This window comes from Mobula birostris, chromosome 15 (genome assembly GCF_030028105.1).
Source record: "Mobula birostris isolate sMobBir1 chromosome 15, sMobBir1.hap1, whole genome shotgun sequence".
Taxonomy (NCBI): Eukaryota; Metazoa; Chordata; class Chondrichthyes; order Myliobatiformes; family Myliobatidae; genus Mobula; species Mobula birostris.
The window spans coordinates 37,658,721-37,684,354 of NC_092384.1; the positions used below are offsets into that span (position 1 = coordinate 37,658,721).

Here is a 25,634-nt window from a genome sequence, read left to right on the forward strand (position 1 = left end):
GTTATGATAAAAAATATTTCAGGCAAATAGTTATTTGGAATTTGAAGCATAAACAAGTTTAAGTTGCACCTCTTCCTCCAAGTTAGGTTAGCACAATTATTAAACTGATCTGCAAGATCCTTTCCCCGGTATCTGAATATTCTGTACATGGCAAATGGGCTACTACTCAAGTTCCATTTTATATTACTCAGAAGCACAGTTCCAACTATCTTATGCTTCTAATCATATTCAGTGTCTATTTACAACCAATCAAGCTGGACCTGGTTTAATCCATCAAGTACCACTGGAAACTGCTTCCATGAACCCATCTAATTCAATATAATCTGTTGACATGTACTTGTACTTTAATAAAGAGGATCTTTGAATGCTTAAATATATGTGCATTGACTACAAACGTCCACAGAAGAATGGAGGCAAGATGTAATAGCTGCCACTTTTCATCACTTTGAAATGAAGCTTGTGAAAATTCTACCAAGCTGACATGAAAATAACTTCTTAAAGTGAACACACAAAGATAAATAGAAATAGGAATAGGTCACTCTGCTCATCACATCTGCTCAACTTTGAATAAAGATAGTGGCTGAAAGGCATAACAGCTCATCACTATTTTGCTATATTCATAATTTGCCCTCTTCATTCAAAACACTCCTACATCCAAAGCTCTTGAGCAGACAGATGGAAGTAACAACTATGATTTGTTTTTGCAAAGCATTCAATATAAGTAATTATGAGAACTTTGCCTCAAAGTCTGGTTGATGACATTTCCTAATCTAGCCATGCACCTGACTGGAGACCATCAACTACTTTGACAGGCTGGCAAACAGCCATCTGGATTAGATCCCAGGATCCAAATACGGCCAGGATTCTAGGATATTGATGCACCTAATGTGTATTAAGGTCTTGGAATAATACTTTATCTTTGCTGAGGATACAAAGTAGAGTGTCCTTCTACAAATCAGTTTGTATTCCGTAGAGCAAAATTATTACCAACTTCAAAGGACTGCGAATTTTCAGTGATGAATCACTTCAGGCACAAAAATGCAGCAATTATAAAAGATTACAAAAATCCTTCCATTACAGCAAGTGACAGTAGTGGACGAAAGCCAGATAATTTGATCTGTAAACAGCTTTCAGACTTGTGCACCGTATAAGGGTTGATTCTTGGTACAGTTTAAGCTTTATTCTTCTCTCCATTACTTTGGGATTCTGACATCATTGATGAGAAAGATGCCACGTGGTTCAGAAAGACTGAAGTACTCTACACCCTCAAGGGTCAGAAGGGCACTCCAATTCATAATGGGAGAGTGTAGTTGCAACTTAACTACTCAAGATGTGCAGTTACCCGACGATTTTCCCACCGAGAGTATTTGCTAACCCACTGGTTCTGAGAAAGAGTTGAAGATAAATGCTTATACATAAAATTTAAACTTTATTAAAATCAATCTTCTTCCAGTTGATTCCTTTGAGATTGACGTTAGTTGTTTGCACTATATGCAATACTTGTCATGTTACAAAACCACTTGTGATTTAATTTATGTACTCAAAAAGAGCTTTTAAACTTGACCAATGTAAGAGAATTAAAAAGTTTGTTTTCTAAGTAATCATAAACTATTATCACCAATTTAAACAGTTTTTAAAAACTATACTGAATATTTAATAAAAATACTTCATGCATAAAAATTGTTTTTATAAACTGATCACCAGATATAACCATTTTACATCTGAAGGTTGGAACAAGTTCTCAAGTGAAAAATATGAATAGTGGCTCAACTTCAAACCAGCTTTCATGAATCTCTGCTTATTTTTTCGTTAAAGCTTCACGGTAGGCAATAAATCGCCGCAGATTGAGCTTCACGTTGTCAAGGACCAATCGTTGATCTGGGGTGAGGTTATCTTTCACTTCCTTTTGGATCTAAAACAAAAGTTTACTATTAGAGAAACATGATCATGTAAAGTAATTTTTATATGAAAATTTGGTGAACTGTCACTTTACAAATCAGGATCAAAGTCTCACTGAAAAACACAAGACCTTCAATACTATGTGTATATAATTACAGCTAATGCAATGTATTTTACAACAATTACCCTCAATTTGAAGACTGGCTGGAAAGACTTCAGAATATGGACCAGTTTCATCTCATCTGCTGCTTTATCTGCCTCTTTTCCATCAGCAAAGACATCAATGATGGCATCCAGGGCTTCACCTACGACTACGAGTGAAGAATCCTTGGTGACTACTTCGAGCAAAAAATTACCCATTATCTGCAATTTACAAACACTTGGTATGAAACAAGATAAAGTATTTATCAATGATGTTGACAACTGACATTTTTCACTCGGCTGTACAGTGGGTGCATGGCTTCTATAACAGAGATCTACGTGTTTGTATGCTTATATAATTAACTAAGTCAATACAATTTGGTTTGTGGGCACGTGGCCAAGTAGTTAAGGCATTGGACTAGCGACCTGAAGGTCGTGAGTTCGAGCCCCAGCCGAGGGAACATGTTGTGTCCTTGAGCACACATTGCTCTGCAACGACACTGGTGCCAAGCTGTACGGGTCCTAATGCCCTTCCCTTGGACAACATTGGTGTCGTGGAGAGGGGAGACTTGTAGCATGGGCAACTGCTGGTCTTCCATACAACCTTGCCCAGGCCTGCGCCCTGGAGAGTGAAGACTTTCCAGGTGCAGATCCATGGTCTCACAAGACTAACGGATGCCTTAATAATTTGGTTTAAAATCAGGAACAGAATTATGTAAACAGGATATTTTATAGGGTATATTATTTTCTGATACCTTGAGAGTTTCAGCTGTGTTATCCACCTTGGAAAGTACATTGCCACTAATTCCCATCATGGCAACCACATTGACTCGAGTACTGATGTTTTCGCATTGGGCTCCTGCTTCACATATCATCATCAGCTGCTCAGCACTCATACATTGCTTTATGATGGAAAAGAAAGGTTAAAATGAGATCTGTTGTTGAGAAGTAGTTAGGCAAAATATTAACTGGGATATCAATGTTTCTGAGTTATCAGTTGTGCTCAACCTGAAAAGCCTAATCTGCAACTATAATGTTACTGGCCAAGATGAGACAAGCTCACGAACATCATCACAATATACTATATCTTTCCACCTTAACTTAGTGCATTTCTTTATTATAGTAGCCTTTGGTGCTTCATCATTACAGATTTGGATAACATTGTGTGAGCTGGTCAAATTCCAGTGGACAGGATTTTTACCTCAGCACCAAGATTTTCTTTTATTTGCCAACTATGACAGAGAATCATTTTTGTCTCCATTTGAACATACCTATACAAATTTTAGGAATGTTTGAATAAAGGAAAACAGAGTCCATACTCATTTGGACAAACCTCACTTTGGACTGACCTTAGACATGAAAAATTCATCAGTTTAAAATCATAAAGGGTGTTTAGAACCCACACATCAATCACCTATTTATGGCAACTGCAACCTCTTGCAGATTTTTTGAAACAAATTTTTGAAGACTGCCTTTAAAATTTCAAGTGTTGTTCAAAAATCTACTGTCTTACTTGAGGAAGATTATGGGAAGACATTATCTGCATCGATGATCTAATAGCACTTGTCACAGCCTCTAAGAATTCTGAGTCTTTTGTGATCTCTGCAAATAAAATTAAACAAAATCAAAACCAGTACTACATGACACAAATATAATTACATTAAACATATTGATTTGAGCTATTCAAGTTCACTACAGCATGGACCTCATGCTATACAGTAAGATACATTAGGGCCAAGAATTTGTTTGCTTCCCAGGCAGGTTGATAACAGGAGAGAGCTGTTTTGGCTCTTGAAGAACAATAAGGTGGTTAAGTTCTCAGAGCCTGATGGAATCTATTCCAGGTTATTGAGAGAGGCAAGAGAGGAGATTGCTGCGGTTTTGACAAATATCTGCGTACCTTTTGTTATCAAAGGCAAGGACACAGAGAGCTGGAAAATAGACAACATTGTTCCTATGTTTAAGAAAAGTAGGGACAAACAAGGAAAAAAGTCTGTGAGCCTTGTATAATGGAAAGGAAACTACTGGAGACATTTCTTTGAGGTGGGATCTAGGGATAGTCAGCGTGGATGTGTGCCGAGGTGATTGTACCCAACTTTTGAGGAGGTGACAAAGATGATTGATGGAAGGTGAGGCAGTGGATATATACATGTATTTTACTAGGCTTTCCAACAAGGTCCCTCATGGTAGGTTGGTCCAAAAAATTAAAGCTCATTGGATCCATGGAATCTTCGTAGAACGGGTTTAAAATTGGCTTGGGCACAGAGGAGAAGGTAGTGGTGGAGGATGTTATTCTGACTAGAGGTGCACGAACAGTGATGTAACAACGCCATGACCAGTGCCCTGGCAAATTGCATAACTAGGGCTTTAAAATAAATAGTAGAGGGTTGAGTTCAAGCACCATACACAAAATGCTGGAGGAACACGGCAGGCCAGGCAGCAACTATGGAAAAAAGTACAGCCGACATCTTAACCCGAAACGTCGACTGTAATTTTTTTTCCATAGCTGTTGCCTGGCCTGCTGAGTTCCTCCAGCATTTTGTGTGTTGGTTGGATTTCCAGCAACTGCAGATTTTCTCTTGTTTGTGAGAGGGTTGAGTTCAACAGCTTGGAAAATTATGGATAATGTAAAAAGAAAGGAGAGTACAAGAGAGGTTACTGAAATCCCCAGAATAAAGAATAAGACTAGAAAGGAATTAAAATTTAACTTCAGGCAACATGGAGGCAAAAATTGAAAAGAAGGATGGTGAATATAGAATAGAAGGTGTTATATTTAAATGCACACAGTATATGTAATAAGTTAGATGATCCTGTAGTGCAGTTAGAAATTGGTAGGGCATCACAGAGAGATGGTTGAAAGAAGATCATAGCTAAGAGCTTGACATCCAAAGATACGCTAAGTATTGAAAGGCAGGTAGGCAGAGAAGGGTGTGTAGCTTTGTTAGTAAATACAATTAAATCAAATCCTTTGAAAGAACTGACACAGGATTACAAATTGTAGAATCCTTATGAAAAGAGTTAGGAAACTGCAAGTGTATAAAGATTCTGAAAAGAGTTAGATACAAGCTTTCCAGTACTAGCCAGGATGCTAGGTACAAATTACAACAGGAGGTAGAGAACACATGTAAAAAGAGCAAAGATACAATGGTCTTGGCCGAAACGTCGACTGTACTTCTTCTTATAGATGCTGCCTGGCCTGCTGTGTTCCACCAGCATTTTGTGTGGGTTGCTTGAATTTCCAGCATCTGCAGATTTCCTCGCGTTTGCATGATCATGGGGGAATTCAAAATGCAGTTTGGTGCTGGATCCCAAGAGAAGGAATTAGTTAAATCCCTAAACATGGCTCTTTTGAGCAGCTTGTGGTCGAGCCCACTAGGAAAAAGGCAATTCTGGATTGGGTGTTGTGTAATGAACCAGGTTTGATTAGGGAGCTTAAGGTAAAAGAAACGTTAGGAGCTAGTGATCATAACATGATAGAATTCACCCTTCAGTTTGAAAGGGAGAAGCTAAAAACCAGATGTGGAGTAAATGGAACTAGTGAGGTACGAGAAAGGAGCTGGCCAAAGTTGATTGGAAGTGGACACTAGCCGGGATGATATGTCCATACCTTCCATTTTCCTCTCATGCATATGCCTAACTAAACACCAATTACCTCACCTGTGGCTACAGAGGCCATGAAGATATCAGTCAAGAACCCGACAATCTCTTCTTTTGCCTTTCTTAATGATCTAGTGTATATCCCATCAGGCCCTGAGGACTTAAACACCTTAATACTCTTGAAGAGACCCAACACAAACTCCTCTTTTACCTCGAAATGCCCTAGCATATCAATATACTTGGCACTGATCTCCCGATCCTCCACGTCCTTCTCCTTGGTAAATATTGATGTACTCGTTAAGGGTAACGAATTCTAAAATACTCATCAAGAACCTCACCCACATCCTGCATATTCAAGCAAATGCTCCCCCCTTAATCCTTGAGTGGTCCTACCCTCTTCCTAATTATCCTCTTGCACAATGAATGTACAAAATGCCTGCGATTCTTTTTAATCCTACTTGCCAAGGACTTTTTATGGCCACTCCTGGCTTTCCTAATTCTCTTCTTGAGGTCTTTTCTGGTTTCTTTAGAATCCTCAAGGGTTCTGTTTGATTCTAGCTTCCTTAGCTTTACATATTTATCCTTTTCCTTCTTGACTAAATTCATCACCTCTTCCGACATCCAAGCTTCTCTTAAATTGCCATCCTTGTCCTTCGTTCTGATCAGAACATACCTGTCCTGAGTTCTGTCTTTAAACACCTCCAAATGTTGGATGTGGACTTGCCCAAAGCCAGCTGTTCCCAATTAACTCTGTACAGTTCCTACCTAATGCTCTCATGGCTAAGTACTAAAGACCTGTGTTGATTAACTGGCTGGAGTGTTCACTGAGGATTTTAACCTCTTGCTTCAGCATTCTAAGGTACCCAATTACTTCAAGCAGACTTCTCCTATACTGGTGCCGAAGGAGGACACGGCAACCTGCCTCAATGGCTATCATCCAGTAGCCCCTGCATCCACAGTGATGAAGTGTTTTGAGAGGATGATGGTGATGAAACACAATTTGCCTACTGGAGCAACAGGTCCTTAGCAACTGCCGTCTCATTGGCTCTTCACTCAACCCTGGAACATCTGGACAGCAAAGATGCATACACCAGGATTCTCTTTATTGACTTCAACTTAGCATTTAGTACAATCATCTCCTCAAAACTAAACAATAAGCTTCAAGACCTTGGCCTCAATACCTCCTTGTGCAATTGGATCCTCGATTTTCAGAATGCAAATCAGGTTTAATATCACCGACATATGTCATGAGATTTGTAGAGTTTGTGGCAGCAGTACAATGCAATACATAATAATAGAAAAATAAAACTGTATTACTGTCAGTATATACCAAATCTCCTCAAACATCAAATGAAATATAGCCACTGTCGTGCCTTCTTTGTAAATGCAGCGATACGTTGTGTCCAAGATAGATCCTCAGAAATATTGACACCCAGGAACTTGAAATTGCTCACTCTTTCCACTTCCGATCCCTCTATGAGGACCGGTGTGTGTTCCCTCATCTTACCCTTTCTGAAGTCTACATTTGTTGCTGCGACACCACTCAGCTAGCTTATACATGTCACTCCTGTACACCCTTTCATCACCATCTGAAATTCTGCCAACAATATATGTATTGTCAGCAAATTTATAAATGGCATTTGAGCTGTGCGTAGCCACACAGCCAGTGTTGATTGTTGGCAAGGTGGAGATGTTGTTTTCAATCTGCATAGATTGTGGCCTTCCGGTTAAGTCCAGGATCTAGTTGCAGAGAGAAGCCCAGGTTCTGAAGCTTTTTGATCAGAACTGTAGGAATGATTGCATTAAACACTGAACTGTAGACAATAGAAAGCATTCAGACGGAGGTATTTGACCCAAAGCTGCATGAAGAACCAATGAGATTGCATCACAATAAACATTATTGCGGCGATAAGCAAATTGCAGTGGGCCTAAGTCCTTGCTGAGACAGGAGTTAATTCTAGCCATAACCAACTCTTAAAGCACTTCAACACGGATGTGAGCGCTACTGGATGATAGTCTTTAAGGCAGCTCACCCTGCTCTTCTTAGACACGGGTATAATCGTTGCCCCTTTGAAGCAGGTGGGGACTTCCTATTGCAATAATGGGAAATTGAAAATGTCTTTGAACACTCCAGCCAGTTGGCTGGCACAGGTTTTCAGAGCCCTACAAGGTACTCCTTTGGGGCCTATCTCCTCGCAAGGGTTCACCCTCTTGAAAGACAGCCTGGCACTGGTCTCTGTGAGAGAGATCACAGGATCACCAGGTGCTGCATGGATCCTTGTAGCTGTAGTTTTATTCTCTCTTTCAAAGTGTGCATAAAAGGCATTGAGCTTATCTGGGAGTGAAGCATCACTGTCATTCATGATGCTAAGCTTCACTTTGAAGGAAGTAATGGCCTGCAATCCCTGCCAGAGTTGACGTGCATTTGATTCTGCCTCCAACCCCATTCAGAATTGTTCCTTTGCTCTCGTTATACTTGGTTTTCTTATACAGACTTGGGTCACCAGACTTGAATGTCACAGATCTATCCCTCAGTAGACTACAAATCTCCTGGTTCATCTATAGCTTTTAATTTGGGTATGTACAGTATATTCTCATAGGCACACACTCATCCATACAGGTTTTAAATTAAGTCAGTGACAGCTGTAGCATACTCATTCGGACCTGAAGATGAATCCCTGAATACTGTCCAGTCCACCAATTCAAATACTCCTGCACCTCACCTGCCCATACCTTCTTAGTCCTCATTCAGTCTCTCAGGGACTACAAGTACAGAAGATCAGACTTCCCAAAGTGAGGGTATACACTCTTGACGGTGGGGCAACAGTGGTCCAGTGTGTTGGTTCCTCTGATACTATAAGTGATCTTTGTTAATAATTATTTAGGGACTTTGTCAAGCTGGCCTGGTTAAAATCCCCCAAAATGATAGGGAAGACATCAGGAAGCACTGTTTCATGCCTCAGTTTGTCCAGAGCCTGTTTGACACTGACCTGAGGTGGATGTACACCAAGATGATCGCTGGAATCTCCCATGGCAGGACAACACTTTGTCGTTAGATGTTTGAGATTGGATGAGCAGGATTAGGACAGCACTGCAATGTCTGCACACCACAAGGAGTTGACCACAAAACATACTCCACCCTCCTCTGCCTTTAAAAGACTCAGCAGTCCTATCTTGGCGGTGTATTGTGAACCCATCAAGCTGTATCGCTGCATCCGGAAGTCACGCCTGCAGACACCAGTCAGTTCAGATTAGCAACATCTCCTCCACAATCTCCATCAGCACAGGTGCAACACAGGGCTGTGTGCTTAGTCCCCTGCTCTACTCACTTTACACTTAAGACTGTGGATAAGCACAGATCCAATGCCATATTTGTTTGCTAATGACACCACTGTTGTAGGCCAAATCAAAGTTGGTGATGAATCAGTATATAGGACAGAGATTGAACATCTGGCTGAGTGGCGCCACCACAACAACCTCTTACTCAATGTCAGGAAGACCTACAAGCTGATTATTGACCAACAGGAGGAAATAAGTGGACCATGAGCCAGTCCTCACCAGAGGATTAGAGGTGGAGGGGGTCAGCAACTTTGGATTCCTCAGTGTTATCATTTTGGAGGGCCCGTCATGGGCCTAGCATGCAAGTGCAATTACGAAGAAAGCATGGCAGCAGCACCTCTACTTCCTTAGGAGTCTGCAAAGAGTCAGAATGACATCTAAAACTGTGGCAAACTTCTATAGCTGTGTGGTGGAGAGACCCGTTGCATCACAGCCTGGAATGGAAACTCCAATGCCCTTGAACAGATAATCCTACAAAAAGTAGTGATACTGCCCAGTCCACACGGGTAAAGCCCTCCCCACCATTGAGCACATCTACACAAAGCATTGTTGCAGGAAAGCAGGATCCATCATCAGGGAATCCTGTCGCCCAGGCCATGCTCTCTTATCGCTGCTGCCAGACAGAAAAAGGTACAAGAGCCTCAGGACTCACACCACCGGGTTCAGGAACAGTTACTACCCTTCAACCATCAAGCTCTTAAACCAAAACGGATAACTTCACTCAACTTCATTTTGCCCATCATTGAAATGTTCCCACAACCCAAGGACTCACTTTCAAGGACTCTTCATCTCATGTTCTTGATATTTATTTATTATTTCTTTCTTTTGTATTTGCACAGTTTGCGACTTTTGTACTCTGCTTAAACACCTAAGTTGGTCTGGTCTTTCATTGATCTTATTATGGTTATTATTCTATTATGGATTTATTGAGTATGCCCACAAGAAAATGAATCTCAGTGTTGTATATCGTGACATATGCGTACTTTGATAATAAATTTACTCTGAACTTTGAATTGACCCTGGTTCAGTTTTATACTCTCCCACAAGGTCCATATTTATCCTCATTTAAAGTTATCTTAAAACTTAAGGAGTTATGGTCACTGTTCCCCAACTGCTCACCCACTGAAAGGTCAGTCACCTAGCCAGGCTCATTAGCCAACACCAGCTCCAGTAAAACCCCTCCTCTTGTTGGACTATCTACGTATTCATTTAAAAAAAGGAACTTGGATGCACCCATCTAAACTTCTTGCACTAAGGTCCTAGTTTATATCAGGGAAGTTGAAGTCCCCTAAAACAACAATGCTTTTGTTTTTACACATTTCCTTAATCTGCCTGCATATCTGTTCCTTAATGTCCTGGTGGCTATTGGGGGCAGGGATAGTCTGCACTACAATCCTATCAGAGTGATTTGCATCCTTCCCTTTTTTGATTCTACTCATACAGAGCCAGTGGATGAACCTTCCATTATGTCTTACTTGTGTGCAGCTGGGACATTGTCCCTAATTTATAGCACAACTCCCCCACCTCTTTTACCTCCCTCTCTATTTTTTCTGAAACATTGAAATCCTGGGACATTAAGCACCCACTCCTGTTCCTTTCTCAAGCAAGTCTCTGTAATGGCCACGACAGCATAGTTCCATGCACTGACCCATTCTCCAAGTTCATCATCTTTACCCATAACACTCCATGAATTAAAATATATGCCCGTCAAATGATCCATCTTATATATTATTTTTCCCTGTCTGTTGTTTTTTTTTACTGACCCTGACATTGACCTTCCTTTCCATCCCTCCACAATCTAACCTGGTGCTATGGTTCCCATCCCCGCAACCCCCCCCCCGCCAAACCAGCTCAAACCCTCCTGAGAAGCAGTAGCGAACCTCCTGACCTGGATATTGGTTCCCCTCTAGCTTTGGTAACTTTGTACAGGTCACCCCTGCCGCAGAAGAGGTTCCAATGATCTAAGAACCTGAAATCCTGCCTCCTGTGCCAGTTCCTCAGCCACTCATTCATCTGTACTAACAACCTTTTCCTACCCTGACTAGCAAGTGGCACTGGGAGCAATCCAGAGATTACCATCTTGGAGGTCTTGCTCTGCTAACACCGAACAGCTTCAAATCCTGCAGCCTCTTTCCTAAATCCCCATACTCACTGCACAGGACCTCTTCCTGCTTTCTACCAATGTCATTGTTGCCATCGTGCACGACACAGCTGCTCCCCTCCCCCTTGAGAATACAAGACCATAAGATATAGGAGCAGAATTAGGCTACTTGGTCCATTAAGCCTGCTTTGTCATTCCATCATGGCTGATTTATTATCCCTCTCAACCCTATTCTCCTGCCTTCTCTCCATAACCTTCAACACCCTCACTAACCAAGAATCTATAACCTCCGCTTTATATATACACAATGACTTGGCCTCCACAGCCAGCTGTGGTAATGAATTTTACAGATTCACCACCTTCTGGCCAAAGAAATTCCTTCTTATCTCTGTTCTAAATGGATTCTGAGGCTGCGCACGCTGGTCCTAGACGGACCCACAATAGGAAACATCCTCTCCACATCCACACTACTTAGGCCTTTCAATATTCAATAGGTTTCAATGAGATCCCCCCCTCATTCTTCTAAACTCCAGCAAGTACAGGCCCAGAAGCATCAAACACTGCTCACATGTTAACACTTACATTTCCAGAATCATTCTTGGGAATCTCCTGTGGAGATTCAAAGCCAGCACATATTTTCTTAGATGAGGGTGCAAAAACTGTTCACAATACTCCAGCAGTCTGACCAATGCCCTATAAAGCCTCAGCATCACATCCTTGCTCTTAAGTTCTAGTTCTCTCAGAATGAATGCTAACGTAAATTTTTTTACGCAGAGAGTGGTGAGTGCGTGGAATGGGCAGCCGGTGGTGGTGGTGGAGGCAGAAACGATAGGGTTTCCTGGATTGCTACATGGAGCTTAGAAAAATAGAGAGCATGGGTAAAGCCTAGGTAGTTCTGAGGTAGGGACATGTTCCGCACAGCTTTGTGGGCTGAGAGGCCTGTACTGTGCTGTATGTTTTCTACGTTTCTAACATTGCATTTCGCCTTCCTTTGCACCAACTCAACCTGCAAGTTAACCTTTAGGGAATCCTGCACAACAACTCCCAAGTCCCTTTGGACCACTGATTTTCAAATTTTCTCCGTTTAGAAAATAACTTATGCCTTTATTCCTTCTACCAAGTTGTATGACCGTACATTTCCCAACACTATATTCCATCTGCTAGTTCCCTCAAACTGTCAAGTCCTTCTGCAGACTCCGCGCTTCCTGAACTCTTCCTGCCCCTCTACCTACCTTTGTATCATGCTGCACATTTGGCCACAAAGCCATCAATTGTCATCCATATAGTTGACATAACGTGAAAAGAACTGACTCTAATACCAACCACGGCGAAACACCACTAGTCACCAGCAGTCAACCAAAACAGGCCCTCTTTCTTCCACCTCTGTTTCCTGTCAGTCAGCCAATCTTCACACAAGTAAGTGTGAAGTGGTTCATTTTGGTCGGTCCAATTTGAAGACAGAATATATTATAAATGGTAAGATTCTTGGCAGTTTCAAAGGTACATTTAATGTCAGAGAAATGTATGCAATATACATCCTGAAATGCTTTTTCTTTGCAACCATTCATGTAAACAGAGGAGTGACCCAAAGAATGAATGACAGTTAAATGTTAGAACCCCAAAGTCCCCCCCAGCTCCCCTTCCAGTGTAGAGGATCTGAGAGATCTTGGGGGTCTGTGTCGATAGGGCACTCAAAGCTGCTGTGCAAGTTGACAGTGTTGTTAAGGCGGCGTATGCTGTGTTGGCATTCATCAACTGTAGGACTGAGTTCAAGAGCCGTGAGGTAATGTTACAGCTATACAAGACCTTGGTCAGACTGCACTTGGAGTGCTGTGTTCAGATCTGGTCACCTCACTACACGAAGGATGTGGATACTATAGAGAGAGTGCAGAAGAAATGTTACAAGGATGTAGCCTGGATTGGAGGATGTACCTTATGAAAATGGGTTGAGTGTACTTGGCCTTTTCTCCTTGGAGTGACAGAGGATGAGAGGTAACCTGATAGAGGTGTATAAGATAATGAGGGGTACTGATTATGTGGATAGCCAGAGACTTTTTCTCAGGGCTGAAATGGCTAACACAAGAAGGCACAGCTTTAAGGTGCTTGGAAATAGGGACCAAGGGGATGTCAGGGGTAAGTTTTTCCACACAGAGAGTGGTGGGTGCGAGGAATGCACTGCCGGAGGCGGTGGTCGAAGCAGATACAATAGGGTCTTTTAAGAGCTTCTTAGATAGGTACATGGAGCTTAGAAAAATAGAGGGCTATGCGCTGGGGAAATTCTAGGCAGTTTCTAGAGTAGGTTACATGGTCGGCACTACATTGAACCGAAGGTCCTATAATGCGCTGTAAATTTCTATGTTCTTATGCATGGCTCCTTTTCAAAGGCCTTCTGAAAATCTAAGTAAGCAACATCCACTGAATATTCTGCAACTGTTCTGAGACATCCCAGACCTTAGCACTGGGGAGGCAACATACCATCCTGGCTTCTCTTTCACAGCAATAGCATCACTGCCTGTCCCCTTAACTATCAAGTCTCCTATCAATATTGCTCTGCCCTCCCTCCTGAGCCTCAGATTCAGCCATACTGCCTCTGGCCTGGCTGCTGCTGCATCCTGATAGCTCATCCTCCCCAGCAGTATCCAAAGCGATATACTTGTTGATGAGGGGAATGGCCACAAAGGAACCCTGCACTGACTGCTTACTTCCCTTACTTCTCCTGGTGGTCACCCATCTACAACCTGAAGCCCGCTCTCTGGCAGTGTCCGCGTGTTTGTTTAATCGATGAGGAGTTGACCTTGTCAGTCAGGAGATGAAACTGGGTGCACTTCCTGCAGATGTAATTATCAGGGAGACCGCTAGCTACCATCCTGCCAACACTTGTTACACATTTGGTTCTAGATTCTCAAGCTTAAGTTGTACAATCAAATAAACAACTTCAGAAGTCCCAGCACCCTTGGCCTTTGCATGTTCTCAATGAAGCCTGTTGAGCCACAGCCTGACCACTAACACTGGCCCACTCATACAATGGCTGCTTCGCTTATGTGTCGCTTCTTTTTATTAGCCCTTTCTAAGTTACGAATTACCCAAGCAATCTCCCACTCCACATGCCCCACTTGCTTTTAAAAAACTGGCGTGTAAACTCCACAAGGAACTGTCTCCAACACTCTCTGTGATCTCCCATTCCACAGACAAGTCCTGACAGGTACCCCTTTTTAAAACAGTCACAGCACAGCAGAGAACAATCTCCAACACTCTCTGTGATCTCCCGCTCCACAGCCATAAGAGGCAAGAATGAAAAAACTGAACAAATATTTTGCACCAATTTTCCCTGTGGAAGAGACCAACAGCATGCCAGAAATTTGAGTGCATCAGGGAGCAGAAGTCAGTGTAGTAGCTCTAACTAAGAAGAAAGTCTTTGGGGAGATGAAAGATTTGAAGGTAGGTAAGTCACCTGGATCAAATAGACTACACACCAACATTCTGAAAGAGATAGCTGAAGAGAGGGTGGAAGCATTAGTAGTGCTCTTTCAAGAATCACTGGATTCTGGAATGCTTCCACAGGACTAGTTAATTGCAAACGTCATCCATACTTTACGAAGGGACCAGAGGCAAAAGACAGAAAATTATAATAGACATAGTTAGCCTGACTTCAGTGGTTAATAATGGACTCCAACATATTACTAAGGATGAGGTCTCGGGGTTCTTGCAGCACGTAATAAAATAGAGAACAGAAAGGATGAAAATTGAAGTATTTATAACCATTATAACCCAATTAACTTACCTGATTGACAGAAAACAAGTTTTCCAAGATGCTGTGAAAGAGAATGAAGTGCAGATGGTCCGCCAAACCCCTCCACATCCAATACCGATAAAAGATTATGCAGGCAGGTCAGGGCTCTACATTGTATTCGCTGTAATCTACAAAAACAATGCAGTGTTCAAGTTTCTAACTAAATACAGTTGTATGCATTAACCCACGTGCAAGGTTTCTACTTACTTTTCAATCAAATATCGCCAAGATGGACTTTCCATACATGCATCTACTGTAACTTTGTCCGTGAATTTTGTCTTCTCCAAAACCTATGGATTTATCAATTAGAACAAACATTATCCAAAAGCAGAGCAAACTGTCAGTGCCCAGAGTGCTGTCAAACCCCAAGAAACGAACAATGGCAACTAAAGAACAGTCCAATCTTTGCACAGCACTCTTAGTTTACACCGCAGAATCTCATATGGGGACAAGGAGGTGCACAGGGATGAGACAGATCAGCTGGTTGAATGGTGTTGGAACAACAACATTGCACTCAACATCATTAAGACCAAGGGATTGATTGTGGATTTCAGGAAGGGAAAGACAAGAGAACAAGCACCAGTCCTCATCCAGAGATCAGCAGTGGAAAGGGTGAGCAGTTTCAAATTTCTGAGGGCCAACATCTCTGAGTATCCTGGGCTCAACATGTTGATGCAATCACAAAGAAAACATGTCAATGACTGTATTTCATTAAGAGTCTAAGGAGATTTGGTATGTCACCAAAGATGAGCAAATTTCTACAGATGTACCGTGGAAGAGCATTCTAGCTGGTTCCGTCGCCATCTGGTATGGAAGGGACATTGCACAGGATCAGAAAAAGCTGCAGAGGGTTGCAAATTCAGCCAGCTCCATTAGGGGCACGAGCCTTCCCTGCATCAGAAAGGTGACGTCTATCACTAACGACCCCCATCACCCAGGACATGCCCTCAGCTTATCGCTACTCTCAGGGAAGAGGGACACACACGTACATATACACAGTATTTTTTTTATGTAGTGCACTGTACTGCTGCTGCAATAAACCTCATGACATATGGCAGTGATATTCAGCCTGATTCTGGAATGCTTTTCTCTATAAACGAGATGCTGGGAGATTCAATCAGTTATAATTTTTGTGGAAAACGCTGGGCTTCTCCCTCCAGAAACTTTCTTCCTCTGACATCCCAGAAACTCTCCAAACCAATCCAGTCATTTAGTTTCAACTGGCTGGATGCATTGATAAACACAACGGATGGTTTCTGGACCTTTTTAAACAGACCAGGCCATTTCCCAGGTGTCTTACCTGGCTGTTCTGCATCACAGCTAATCAAAGAATGAAATTCTCCATTGGTTCTAATCAAATAGATTTTTCTTTAAGGACAGAGCTCCAGACCTTGGTTCATTACTGTATCAGATATTTAACTCATATATAAAATACACTTACACATTCTGCAAAATCTTAAAGTAGAAAGTTTTGCTTCATCAACTCTACAACTTCTCCATGTGAATATTTTGGAGATTCACACTTGAACAGTAAGTGAGAAACACTAACAAGGTAACAGTTTGATTTTTGTGCTGCTAGAATATACACCCCAGGGAAGAAAAACACATCAGCCCATGCCAACTACATAGTTATGCACAATAACTAATGTGGGGTTACACACAGGGTAAGGTTGAACAATTCAGGGCAATGTTTGGGGCACCAAAGAGGATGCATTAAAAGCCTTCAGCATGAACTTGATCCTTACTTAAATTTTTCCTGAATCAATCAGCAAACAATGAAGGCGACTAAAGCTGACAGATGGTGCTGCCAAACTAATAAATGCTCCTTGTTAATAGCTTCATTATTGTCAGTTAGTCTGACTTCCTGACATACAGCAGTTACACACAGAGATCTTGTGCAATTCTCCTAATCTTCCAATTTCCAAGCTTTGATTTTCAGAAATATTTTTCAATACTACTGTACTGTGCAAAAGTCTTATGCACCTATATATAGTAAGGATATCCAAGACTTTTGTACAGGACTGGAGTAATTTTATTATTGCACTGTACTCCTGCCTCAAAAAAAATCAAAGTTCATGACCTATGTGAGTGATATGAGTCTCTACTACGAACTGGGAGTGAGAAGAAGGGGGCAGGGAGAGGAGATATCACAGTCAGGAAAAGGAAAAGGGAATGGGGAGGGAGTGGGAAGCACCAGAGCGATATTCTGTAATGATCAATAAACCAATTGTTTGGAATCAAATTACCTTACCTGGTGTCTCAGGGCTGAGTGTGTCTGCACCCACAGCAACCCCACCCCAGCAATCCTTCTCTGCCACGTGTCCCACACCCCTCCCACGGCGCTCCACCCACGCCATTCTCAACATCCATACTCCTGTCAGATTTACAAATTCGCTCCCTGCTCCACGTTGACAAAAACGGTACTGTGCAAGCGGAACAGAACGAATCCATTCGAAAGGGTGCTCTGCTGCTTATTCAGTCAGTCATGGAGAGGATGTGCCATATTGTCCATAATGGAAAATTACTAAACCTTTTTTCTAGAAGTTTAAATTGCTAAACATTTTTCTCACGTTGACTTGTCAATGCCAAAAACTTTGCAGGAACTGCAAGACTAAATATTGAAATGATTGGGTAAGAACATGCAGCCAGTGACAAGACACCTCCCGTTCATTAGTCCCTATCCCAAATGGCAAAGTTGTAAAAGCAAGTCTAAATGCCAAATCTTGCCAAGAAAGCAGCAAAAAACACTGATGGCCAGCTAAATTCAATTGCTGGATCAATCCAGTTAACTATTTCAAATGGCTCTGATATTCACAACATTCAAAATCTATTAAATATTGGTGAAACATTTCAACAATTAAATTTTTAACAGCTAAAACACCAGGCAAAGACAGTCATGTAATTCATGGAGGTTTAAACTGTCCCTTGCAGCTATCCTTCTAAATAAAGGGATCCTTGGGATGAGCAGATAGTGTCCCCAAGTTAGTGCAGAATTGCAGTCTTTAACCTTCAGCATGGACTGCTGGAAGCGTCCAGTATCAGAACACTGCTGGCAAGTGCAGCTGCCAACATTTCCCAGCAACTTCAGGATTTGAAACAGACAGGGTAGTTTTCTGTACGCACACCAAAAGGAAAGTCTGATAAGTAGCTCGGGCGGGAGGAGAAGATGGCAACGCAACACAGCACGCGCAGCTCTCCGGTGAAATGATATTGTATCTGTTAAATAGGGGCCGTGGACAATTCTGATTTGATGGGGACAGCCGTGAGAAGCACAGAGGAATATCTGGAGAAATTTCTGAAATGCCCGGTTCGCTGCCGCTGCTACTGTGCGATCAAGAATCTCCGGAGGGAAGGCCCCAAAATCCTCGGTTTTGCCTGCTGCTGGCGACTGAGGCTGAGGTTGAAGCATTCGGATAGAGATGGTGCTCGGTACTCGGTGTTGGAGGGCTGATCAGAGCTCAAAGTTTTCAGGCAACTCAGAGTCGGACTGTGGTCGGGCATGGCAGGGAGAGTTTTCTTCCTTCTCCCCTCTGCGTGAGATGTGGGACATTCGAGAGACTTTGAACTTTTTTTACTGTGCTCATGGACTGTTCTTCATCAAGTTATGGTATTGTTGCACTGTTGTAACTATATGTTATAATTATGTGGTTCTTGTTAGTTTTTCAGTCTTGGTCTGTCCTCTGTTTCTGTGATATCGCACCGGAGGAATATTGTATCATTTCTTAATGCATGCATTAATAAATGACAATAAAAGAGGACTGCATGTTCTCATACTCTAATCTAATCTAAATCTAATCTATTGCACATTTTCCTGCTTATAAAAAAAGGAAAGGGAACAATCTACTGCTCTGAAGTCAACTACCCGTCAAAGGCTGTTTTATACTTTCAAATCAATTCACAAACTGCTGGATGAAGCTATTTATTTCAGCTCCACTTGAAGATCAAGAAATTTTAACAGTTTTTTCATAGCTATAAATACAAATATGATCCAATACAATTCAGAAAAGTCACTTCCGGGAGCATTATTGGTACCAAAAATATTTCAATTATGCTTTACATACATTAATTTAGCTCACTGGATTCAAATACACCCTATCCTTGTTATATGCGTCTTCAGACAATGCGGATTCACAGCTATGCGAGGAACCTATTTCTACCAATGTCTCGTTATATGCATCCAAAACTCACAGTTATGCGAGGAGCACTGCTTTCCCGCCAATACAAGTTAGGTGCGCGCGCCTCACAATCTCTCTCCCGCTATTCTCGCATTGGTTTTGGCAAGGTGTGGATGCGCGATCTTAAACTTCTGTTGGTTTTACCTATGGTGCAGTGATTTTGCACTTGAAATATTTAACTATGCCTCCTAAGCATCCGATGTCATGCCCTGGGCCGTCAGCCGAGCAGCAGAGAACCGCTTTAACACTTGAAAAGAAGTTGGAAATTATAAACAGCGCAGCATCAGCTGAAAGTAACACAGCTCTGGGACGCTACTGTCGGGAACAGAATCTTGCCTTTAAAGTTCTTTTGTTGCTTGACAATGCGCCAGCCCATCCTAAACATTTGGACAGCATTCATCCTAACATAACAGTACGTTTCCTGCCACTTAACACAACATCGCTGATTCAACCACTCGACCAAGGTATAATCCATATTCAAGGCGTATGTATTTTTTTTTTACCACGATGCTGCAAGCATCCCGAATGCTTGAAAATCCCGGGAGTTTACTAACAATGAGGGAATGGTGGAAGTCGGAACACATGGCACAAATGGCGATGGACATGGACCCACATTTAGAATGGAGTCAGCATTTCAGTCGTTCCCTGCCGTCAACCCTTCTTCCCTACAAGCAAATTAAAAATGAAATGCTGCCAAGCAAACAGCCCTCACCACTTTATTCAAATCGGTAACACCTTCTGCTGCCGGCAGTTCTAAGGCTTCCTTCACCCTTTTGTTGTGCATGATGTGATCCTGACAACCACTACCATCCACCTTATCTATGTAAAGCTGCCTGACACCACAACAACCACTTATTTCCCAGAGTGAACACACTTGCCACTGTTGGTGAGTACCGTACACCCTCAGATGTTAACTTTCTATGATTTTTTACATTGAATATTACCTTAAATTGATGAAATATAATACAGATGTTGTCTTGTAGTACTGCTTTTGTGTCATATGTGAATAAATTACAGATAAAACATATTTAGGAAGCCCTCTGGAACGCATCCCTATTTTCTCCATTTAAATAATTATTCACATTATGCGTCAACTTCAAGGAATACATCCCTCGCATATAATGAGGATAGGGTGTAAAATCTGACTCCATATCTCTACCAATATTTTTAATAGTCAAACATGAAGGATTTTATCTAATATGTCGTGTAGTGAACCAGTTTTAATAAGGGAGCTTGTAAAGGAGAGCTTAGGAGCCAATGATCATAACATGATCAAATTCACTCTGCAATTTGAGAAGTTAAAGTCAAATGTATCAGTATTACAGTGGAGCAAAGGGAACTACAGAGGAGTGGAAACTGATTGGAAGGGGACACCAGCAGGAATGATGGCACAGCAGCAATGGCTGGAGCTCCTGGAAGGAATATATAGATACATCCCAAAGTAGTACTATTTTAAAGACAGGATGATGCAACTGTGACTGGCAATGGAAGAGAAAGACAAAAAAACCAAAGGAGAGGGCATATAATAGAGCAAAAATTAGTGGGAAGTCAAAAGATTGGGAAGTTTAAAAAACAACAGAAGGTAACTAAGAAAAGCCATAAGGAGGGATAAGATGCAAAACGAAGGTAAGCAAACCAAACAAAAAAAAATCAAAGAGGATACCAAAAGATGTTTCAGATATATTAAAAGTAAAAGAGAAGCAAGAGGAGATATAGGACCGCTGGAAAATGATGCTGAAGCGGTACGAGTATTTCGCACCAGCCTTCACTTTGAAAGATACTCGCACAGTGCTGGAAGTTCAGAAGTGTCAGGGGCGGAAGTGAGTGCAGTTGCTATTACAAGGGAGAAGGTGCTTGGGGAGGCATTAGTAGTGATTTTTCAAGTTCACTAGATTTTGGAATAGTTCTAGAGGACTGGAGAATTGCAAATGTCACTCCACTCTTCAAGGGAGGGAGGCTGAAGAAAGGAACTTGTAGGCCAGTTAGCTTGACCTCAGTGGTTGGGAAGATGTTGGAGTTGATTGGTAAGGACGTTGTTTCAGTGCAATTAGAGGCACATGATAAAACAGGCCAAAATAGCCATGGTTTCCTTAAGGTAAATCTTGCCTGAGAAACCTGTTGGAATTCTTTGAGGAAATAACAAGCAGGATAGACAAAAGGAGAATCGGCGGATGATGCCTACTTCAGTAGGTCTTTGACAAGGTGCCTCACACGTGGCTGCTTAGCAAGGTAAGAGCCCATGGTATTACAGGAAAGACACTAGCATGGAAAAAGCAGTGGCCGATTGGCAGGAGGGAAGGAGTTGGAATAGAGGGAGCCTTCTCTGACTCTGTTGGTGACGTGGTGACTGCAGGGGTCGGTGTGGCAGGTAGTGTTGAGGAAGCAGGGAGGCTGCAGGAGGACTGAGACAGATTGAGAGAATCAGTAAAGAAGTGCCAAATGGAGTAGTGTCAGGAAGTGCATGGGTTATGCACTTTGGTAGAAGGAATAAAAGCATATTTTCTAAATGTGGAGAAAATTTTTAAAAATCCAAGGTACAAAGGGAATTATTGGAAGTCCTCATGCAGGATTTCCTGAAGGTTAACTTACAGGTTGAGTTGGTGGGTGAAAAAGGCAAATGCAATGTTAGCATTCGTTTCGAGAGGACTTGAATATAAAAACAAGAATGTAATGCTGGGACCTCATTTGGAGTATTGTGAGCAGTTTTGTGCCCCATATCTAAGAAAGAGTGTGCTAACATTGGAGAAGGTTCAACGAAGGCTCCCAAAAATGATTTCAGGAATGAAAGGCTTACCATATGAGGAGCATTTGATGGTTCTGGGCCTCTACTCACTGTAATTTAGAAGAATGAGGGGGGATCTCGTTGAACCCCTATCGAACGTTGAAAGGCCTAGAGAGGATGTTTTCTATACTGGGGGAGTCTGGGACCAGAGGGCACAGCCTCAAAATAGAGGGATGTCTTTTTAGAACAGAAATGAGGAGGAATTTCTATAGCCAGAGGGTGGTGAATCTGTGAAATTCATTGCAGCAGGTCACTGGATGTATTTAAGGCAGAGGCTGACAGATTCTAAGTCAGGGCGTGAAAGGTTACAGTGAGAAGGCAGCAGATTAGGGTTGAGAGGGAAATGGATCAGCCACGATCAAATGACAGAGCAGATTCGATGGGCCGAAAGTCAGCACCATGTCTTATGGTCTTATAACAGTCAGAAATCAACTGTGCAGTGTTCAGGTACACAAAGCATCGACAACAAAAAGATACTATTTCAATTTACAGCTGAAACTACCCCAAGAACTAAAATCATGACAAGGAGATTTGATCATTACCTTGTTTGGAATAAGGTAGTTAATGAGTGCAGAGTTAACCTCTGCAGACAGGCAGAGAGGAGAGAAAAGTGTTTCAGACCCTTCAGCCATACAATTATCACTTTCATCGCTGCTTGACATCTCCTCCCACTCATCATCAGAAGGATCTGAGGACAAATAGAAAAAGAGGGGCTTTGGTGATTCTGATGGAAATCAGAAATAGCAGAATAAGTTAATACTCGAATCAAAATATTTTGTCCACCATTTTGGTAATGGTCATGTACAGATTTCCTATATTTATGGTTTAATTAAATTCACTTGAAGAATGACATTAAATTAAATGTAAGATTATTTTTTTTACCCACAACACAGCATTTGGGAAAATTTCTGAGATATTAAGCATTAGATAATTTCATGATAACTTATGTAATGCCCTGGTTAAGATTTTTACCACTATGTTGTCGGTATTCCATTTTAGCCGTTCTGTTAAGAGCAGTCTGATGTGCTTTCAGCATGTTTGGGTTTGAGCTAAAGACAAGGGACTATGTTGTTCAACCTAGGAATGTTGTTTCAGGCAATCAGGATGGTGGAACTGGGAGAAGGTTCTAGGGAATGCTGAGCAGAGATGTTTTTATGGCGTACACTGGTGTGGGTCGAGGTCTTTATTGGCGGGAACTTGGAGAACACAGGAGGGAAGATGACTGAAGATGCCGTCGCTGTTGCACAAAGTACTTCATACAGATGAATAGCTTCAAGGAGGAACGACCAATACTTCCATGGGGAGCCTGTTTGTTTGTGATGGATTTCAAACAACATTCAGAAGATGGTATGTGCTTTCACACAGACTGTAGGTCCAGCAAGCGAGTTAAACACAACTTCACGGTGAGCTCCAAATTATGTGCACATTTGAACTGGGTTAACTGTAATGGGCCTTCTAATTTTTTTCTTTTCTTTTTTCCTACTAACAGTTTGATAAAGCTGAAATTTGTAAATATACTTTCTTTATAATTGTATGCAGTGTACGATCCATTATTTATTGCCGACAGTTAATTGTATGGAGGCAGTATTTACATAGTATTCACACAGATCAGGGCTCGGGTGGTCCAGACATCCCAATTTCCCAGTTTTGGTGGATGCAAAGTCATACCGACCCTAGACGTACACAGCTTTCGAAAGGTGATTTTCTCACCGCTGAGTCTAGTGGCTGTTAGCGACACCTGGGAAAAGGAGGCTTCACTTTCAATAGACTTTCACTGGCTGCATCCATGCATTCAGGAATCAATGATCAGCTTTAGTCACCGTATACACTTACATGTGTTAAGAATTTGCTGTGATGTGTTGGTGCAATACGCAACAAAAACATCATTCAACAATTATAAAGAAAAAGGAATTACATAAAAAAATTAAAATACAGATATGGAATAAAATGTGTGTGTGTATATATATATATATATATATTAGCGTGTATTTGCAATATCAACAGCAATATAAGAAAGTGGCTTGAAGTGTTACAGTACAATGACTGAGGTAATCAATGGATGGAGTGGGGGTGGCTGACTAGGACGATTGATCAGATTAATTGTCTTGGGAAGAAATTTTTCAAGATAGAGTGAAGAACTCCTCTGGCATTTCACATTAACTTTTAAGATTCAATAATGTGTTTGGTCATTGGTTGGATAACCTTACTATCTACTATGCAGAAATTAATTAGATCAACCATTATCTAATGGCAAGATGCTGAAGTAATTCTACAAATTGGTCTTTAAGGAGTTTGCTATCTCAAATAGCTGTACTATCAGGAAAGTATTTTTCCTAATGGCAGGAATTGTGGACTCTCAAAGGGAAACATGCTTGCAGTCCAACTTTGACAGGTGCTTGGAATGAAGTCAGGATGGATACAGACACACTAAGTAGGGAAAAGCAGGCGTTCTATTATCGGAGAGGATTATAGGGATTAGAAGTTCATTTGGGGGGTTAAATAGAATGCAAAGGTTGTATAAAGCCTGGCTCAGCTGGATGTGTAGCTGGCAAGAATGGAATTGTGGTCAAAGAATGGAGCTTATGGCAGAGGCTGGCATGAACCTTGCGTGTAATATCTCAGCATTGTAACTTAGCCTCATACACAACCAGATTTTCTCACGCCACTATTGGCAGCCATACCTTCGGCAACCAGGACACCAACACCTTGGCTTCCAGAGCTCCACCCAATTTTCCACTTCTCCTTCAAGGCACTCCTTAAATCCATTGCCTGAGTTGTTGTTGGTCACTGATATAGACATACAACAGTAGAGCACAGGAACAGGCATTTGGCCCATGATGTTGTACAAAACTAACCTCCTCTCCCAGAACTTTACATATCCCTCCATTCTCTGTATATTCCTGTACCTGTCTAAGAGCCCCTTAATCTACGTTATTGTACCTGTCTCCACCACCTCCCCTGGCAGCACATTCCAGGCACCCACTACTCACTGTGTAAAAAAACTGGCCCAGCACCTCTTCAAACATTCTTCCTTCACTTTAACTGCACACCCTCAAGTTTTAGACATTTCTACCCTGAGAAAAGATCCTGGCCATCTACCCTAACCCTCTCATAATTCTGAGCTTTTGTCTTCTCTCAGCCTCCACCGCTCCAGAAAAAACAAGCCTCGTTTGTCCAAACCTCTTCTCAAAGCACATGCCCTCTAATCTAAGCAGCATCCTGGTAAAACTCTCCAAGCTTCCATATCCTTCTTATTAAAGTGTGACCAGAAATGAATGCTGTACTCAGGTGAGGCCCAACCACAGTTTCATAAACTGCAAATTAACTTTCTGACTCTAGAACTTAGTGCTATACAAATCCAAATTGTTGTTATAAGGATGTAAAAATATACAGTTTATTCAAGACAACTTGTACAACAATAGCTGTATTAAACTCCTAACTCTGCAACTTCAACAGAACTGGTTTAATGTTAATCAGCCAGTTGGAAAGCACATCAACTAAACTCTTAGGTGAGCAAAATTACAAACTTTGTGATACCCTAAGCAGGATTTGCACTACCGATATCAAACAGAAGTTGAGGTTATCATCAACAAAACAATCTCAGGTTTCAGTTTCATGTTGAAAAGTTACAAATAAAAACAATCTTATTGCATTTCAATTGAAAGAATAGACTGCCAAAGGTATCTTTAAAACAAAGAAATAAAATGAGTATCTGTAAAAAATTATCCTTCGTCATTGTGACCAAAGAAATCGGAGCATAATAAAGCATTCAAATTCTCCATTTATGGTTTACACATCAAAAAGGAAACT

The 25,634-nt window shown here is 41.6% G+C and overlaps 1 protein-coding gene across 2 annotated transcripts in view; it reads right to left on the reverse strand.

Annotated features, from left to right (window-relative positions):
- Positions 1-1,416: 1,416 nt before the first annotated feature.
- heatr3 (HEAT repeat containing 3) overlaps positions 1,417-25,634 on the reverse strand; it is a 59,318-nt gene continuing 35,100 nt past the window's right edge. For both annotated transcript variants that reach the window (XM_072279601.1, XM_072279602.1), the window contains 7 exons: positions 22,367-22,512; positions 15,075-15,157; positions 14,859-14,995; positions 3,554-3,642; positions 2,796-2,942; positions 2,086-2,262; positions 1,417-1,912 (listed from right to left, as the gene is read on the reverse strand). In XM_072279601.1, the coding sequence (XP_072135702.1) occupies positions 1,799-1,912; positions 2,086-2,262; positions 2,796-2,942; positions 3,554-3,642; positions 14,859-14,995; positions 15,075-15,157; positions 22,367-22,512 (893 nt within the window). In that variant the 3' untranslated portion in view covers positions 1,417-1,798. The remainder of the gene's footprint in view (positions 1,913-2,085; positions 2,263-2,795; positions 2,943-3,553; positions 3,643-14,858; positions 14,996-15,074; positions 15,158-22,366; positions 22,513-25,634) is intronic.